We start from the raw sequence: 5,270 nt of genomic DNA on the forward strand, positions 1-5,270 counted from the left end.
TCAGGAATATACAAGCAAAGAATAAATAGATAAATAATAAGCAAAGACACAACAAGACAAAGAAGATATAAGATGTCAGACAGCTGAGGTAATACCTGCACATTGATATTATTCATTGTCCAGTACTGTTTTACGTTACATACATAATAATGACTACAGACCGGTTGCCTTATGAAATCCTTTGAACGACTGGTTATGACACTTCTCAAGAGCATCACTGGCTCCCTGCTTGACCCCCTACATTTTGCTTATAGGTCAAACAGGTCGGTGGATGATGCAGTCAACATGGGTTTGCACTACATCTTAGAACACCTGGACAGCCCACGGACTTACGTAAGAATCCTTTTTGTGGATTTTACCTCTGCATTTAACTCCATCATACCAGAACTACTCGACCTCAAACTGTCTCAGCTCAGTGTCCCCCCCGCCATCTGTCAGTGGATCACCAGCTTTCTGACAGACTGGACACAACAGGTGAGGCTAGGAGATATTACAGCACTGGTGCATCACAGGGCTGTGTTCACTCTCCACTGCTATTTTCTCTTTACTCAAATGACTGTACCTCTACAGACCCAACAGTGAAGCTTCTTAAGTTTGCAGATGACACTACGATCACTGGACTAATCCAGGATGGAGATGAGTCTGCATATCAGCAGGAGATTGATCGGCTGGTGCTCTGCTGCGGTCAGAAAAACCTAGAGCTGAACACACAAAAGACTGCAGAGATGCCAGTGGATTTTAAAAGGAAACCCTCGACATTGCTCCCCATCACCATATTCAACAGCACCGTGTCTACCGTGGAGACCTTTAGGTTCTTGGGAACTATTATTTCCAGTGACCTAAAATGGGAGGCCAACACCTACTCCATCCTCAAAAAGACCCAGCAAAGGATGTACTTTCTGAGTCAACGGAGGAAACACGGTCTGCCACAGGAGCTGATGAAACAGTTCTACACTGCAGTCATTGAATCTGTCCTGTGTACATCCATCACAGTGTGGTTCGGTTCAGCCACAAAACAGGACCATGCAGATTACAAAGGGTGGTGGATAGAGCAGCAACAGGACTTATACACAACAAGGACCAGAAACCAGGCGGACTCCTCACACCCTGGACATGAACTCTTTGACCTCCTACCCTCTGGCAGGCGCTACAGAGCCCTGAACACAAAATCAAACAGACACTGTAAAAGTTTCTTTCCAAATGCCATCAAACTTATTAATAACAAAAACTGAACTGTTGTTTACTTGCCACACTGCACTTTATATAGGCTGTATAATACTGCAACTGCACCTAACCTTACTCAACTATTTATCTTGCACCATATTTATTTTTTTCGTACATATGCAAATTCTGTTGAACATGTGAATGTCTACATTGTCTACATAGACTTCTCTGCATATTGTGTTTGTAAATTGTAGAGAGCTAACAACAGCTGGAAACAAATTCCTTGTGTGTGAAAACATACTTGGTGAATAAAGCTGATTCTGATTCTGATCATCCAGCAGCCCTTCTTAGAATGAGATTATTGGATTTATTTTGATTTTATTTCCAATCTTCAGCACAGGGTGAAAGTTCAAATAAAGCTCACACTGCCCATTTACGATAAAAGTCCCACATCTGCTGCTGGAAAGGCTTCAGGCCTCATTTACACGACACTCAAGTAACAGTTACAAACGGCACATCCTCGTTCCCTGATTATTATCTCTGGGAATTTCAGCCATGCCTCACCTTCTCCCACTCTCCCTAACTTCACCCAGTATGTTGATTGTCTCACAATGGACAATAAAACTCTAGACCTGCTGTTTGCCAACACAAAGGAGGCTTACAGCTCATCACCCCTCCCCTCAGACCACAACCTGGTCATTCTCCACCCCACCTACACCCCCATGATGAGGAGAAAAACCCCCACCAAGAAAGTGATAAGGCTGTGGTCTGAGGACTGCATTGAGGTCCTGGTACTACGTTTCCACTGCTGAGGTGCCGGTGCTCGTGCCGGTTTAAATGAACAAAACACTTAAGAACGAGCCTCCATTTCCACCGCGCTTTGTGAACTGATCCTTTAGTATGAGGGTGGGCGGGTCCTCATCTGGACACAGAAGTCAAAGGTCACAAACGTGGGAGAACCAACTCCCCCACCCCTCAGCTTCCCCCTCTTGGTGCAGTGCTATCCCTGCCTGCATTCTCCTCACCCCCACCTACAACAGAGCCAGCCCCATCCCCACCTACACCCAGCCACTTTATTTATTTACACTCTATACTCTGTATACAAATTACCAACTACAAATATCTATAGTGTTTTGACATATGTGTGTGTGCATATATGTGTATTGATATTTATTTTTGTATATAGTGTTTCATTTTTTCCTTCTTCTCTGTACTTCAGCTGCTGTAATATGCACATTTCTCTGATGTGGGATCATTAAAGTTTTATCTTACTAATGTGGTTTCTTGATCTTGATGCCATGATGTTGTGTTTGAAGAAATTCTTGGTCAACACAGTCTTTATAGTATAACATAAGGTTTATTACAAAAAAGACAATGTCAAAACAGACGCTCGAGACATCTGGGTAAGAAGAAAGCCAATGATCTTCTACACCCTGAACAAAGAAACTTACAGCCTTATATAGGCTTTAACATCTGATAAACATGTTGTCACACCTAGACTGGTTTCTACCAGTTTTTGGTGGGACTCAAAGACCCCCAATAAATACCTTTCCTTTTTTGGTAAAGATAAGCAATGCAGATGAGCTCCCAAACTGAGAGGCCCCTTGCTGGAATTTTCCTACACCTTTAGGAGACAACATAAATGCAGTTTCACATAGGCATTTCAGACACTACACTAACATTTTATATCTAGATAAATGCATCCACTGCTATAAATGCTATAGAGGTGCATTAAAGCACATTTTTACCAATCTGCTCTTTTTCTTTTGCCTCTCTCTGCATAACCAGAGTTTCCTCACTCGTTTGTAACTAACAGACCCAGTTTCTCTACTTCTTCATATGTTTAATCCTTCCATTTCATGACTAATGTAAAATCTTTCAACAGCCCTTCTTAGAATGAGATTATTGGTTTCATTTTGATTTAATTTCCAATCTTCAGCATAGGGTAAAAATTCAAACAAAGCTCACACTGACCATTTAAGATAAAAGTTGCACATCTCCTGCTTCTGTTTGCTTTTCTTGGCTCCTCCCCTCCCTGATCTTCAGGTGTGTAACTAAAAGGTGACTGTGCAACAGCTGAAACACAGAAATGAACAAATACCTTTAAAAATCACTGCCTACAATTTTATTATGACCTACTGTCAGTTTATATAGTTTAAAGCTGTTTTTAGTACAGTTTTATTTCCTCTCTGTGCTGCTTAGAAATGCTGCACAGGTGGATAAAAGTAAAGTTTTACTAAACCTACAATTTTAGTTTTGCATCACTTTGATTTTATGACTTTAAAAGCTGCTGTTTGCACACTTTATGTCCACGTGTTTAAATGAGGTCGTACTGCCTCTTTAAGACAAACCGTCCTGCTCTGAATGCTTCCCTCTGCGCATGCGCCTCTCCGGGCCCTCCCCCTCACTGATCTCGTGACCTGAAGGCGCCATTCAAACGCAGATCAGCGGATAAACAGGAAACAAAGAAGGAGTGAAGCTCTCAGTGTGTCCACAGTTAACGAGGAGAAATGGCGACGAAAAGAGTTCATCTGGACCAAACAAGATTCTGCTGTTCGATCTGTTTGGATCTACTGAAGGATCCGGTGACTATTCCCTGTGGACACAGCTACTGCATGAACTGTATTAAAGGCTACTGGGATGTAGAGGAGACGAGAATCTACAGCTGCCCTCAGTGCAGACAGACCTTCACACCGAGGCCTGTCCTGGTGAAAAACACCATGTTAGCAGTTTTAGTGGAGGAGCTGAAGAAGACTGGACTCCAAGCTGCTCCTGCTGATCACTGCTATGCTGGACCTGAAGATGTGGCCTGTGATGTCTGCACTGGGAGAAAAATGAAGGCAGTGAAGTCCTGTTTGGTCTGTCTGGCATCTTACTGTGAGGAACACCTTCAGCCTCATTATGATTCACCTCCATTAAGGAAACACAAGCTGGTGGAGCCCTCCAAGAAGCTGCAGGAGAACATCTGCTCTCGTCATGATGAGGTGATGAAGATGTTCTGCCGTACTGATCAGCAGAGTATCTGTTATCTCTGCTCTGTGGATGAACATAAAGGCCACCACACAGTCTCAGCTGCAGCAGAAAGGACTGAGAGGCAGAGAGAGCTCGAGGTGAGTCGACTAAACATCCAGCAGAGAATCCAGGACAGAGAGAAAGATGTGAAGCTGCTTCAACAGGAGGTGGAGGCCATCAATCAGTCTGCTCATAAAACAGTGAAGCAGCAGATCAGATCCCAGCTGGAAACTGAAGTGAGTCGAGTCAAAGAGCTTCAGGAGAAGCTGGAGCAGGAGATCACTGAGCTGAAGAGGAAAGACGCTGAGCTGAAGCAGCTCTCACACACAGAGGATCACATCCAGTTTCTACACAACTACCCCTCACTGTCAGCACTCAGTGAGTCTACACACTCATCCAGCATCAATATCCGTCCTCTGAGACACTTTGAGGATGTGACAGCAGCTGTGTCAGAGCTCAGAGAGAAACTACAGGACATCCTGAGAGAGGAACGGACAAACATCTCACGGACAGTCACTGAAGTGGAGCCAGAGCCAAAGACCAGAGCTGGATTCTTAAAATATTCACGTGAAATCACACTGGATCCAAACACAGCAAACAATGGGCTGGTGTTATCAGAGGGGAGAAGAAAAGTAACAGTAAGGAATCAACAATGGTTTTATTCTGATCATCCAGACAGATTCACTAATTGGGAACAGGTCCTGAGCAGAGAGAGTCTGACTGGACGTTGTTACTGGGAGGTGGAGTGGAGAGGAAGAGGAGTTTATGTAGCAGTCGCATACAAGAATATCAGCAGAGCAGGAAATGGGAATGAATGTTGTTTTGGACATAATGACAAGTCTTGGACATTAGATTATTACGACGAGGAATTTTCATTTTGGCACAACTACGTCCGAACTCCTGTCTCAGGTCCTCGGTCCTCCAGAGTAGGAGTGTACCTGGATCACAGAGCAGGTATTCTGTCCTTCTACAGCATCTATAGACCCATAACTCTCCTCTACAGAGTCCAGACCACATTCACTCAGCCGCTCTATGCTGGACTTGCGTTTTACAACGATGAAGGAGACTCTGCTAAGTTCATTAAGCTGAAATAG

The 5,270-nt window shown here is 43.8% G+C and overlaps 1 protein-coding gene across 1 annotated transcript; it reads left to right on the top strand.

The window, feature by feature from the left end:
* The first annotated feature begins 3,573 nt into the window (after positions 1–3,573).
* LOC115796260 (E3 ubiquitin/ISG15 ligase TRIM25-like) lies at positions 3,574–5,270 on the top strand. Its single transcript, XM_030752586.1, has 2 exons — positions 3,574–4,503; positions 5,182–5,270. Exons 1-2 carry the CDS (start codon positions 3,675–3,677, stop codon positions 5,268–5,270), a joined length of 918 nt encoding a protein of 305 aa, XP_030608446.1. The 5' UTR covers positions 3,574–3,674.

Source organism: Archocentrus centrarchus, chromosome 17 (assembly GCF_007364275.1).
Source record: "Archocentrus centrarchus isolate MPI-CPG fArcCen1 chromosome 17, fArcCen1, whole genome shotgun sequence".
Classification (NCBI taxonomy): domain Eukaryota; kingdom Metazoa; phylum Chordata; class Actinopteri; order Cichliformes; family Cichlidae; genus Archocentrus; species Archocentrus centrarchus.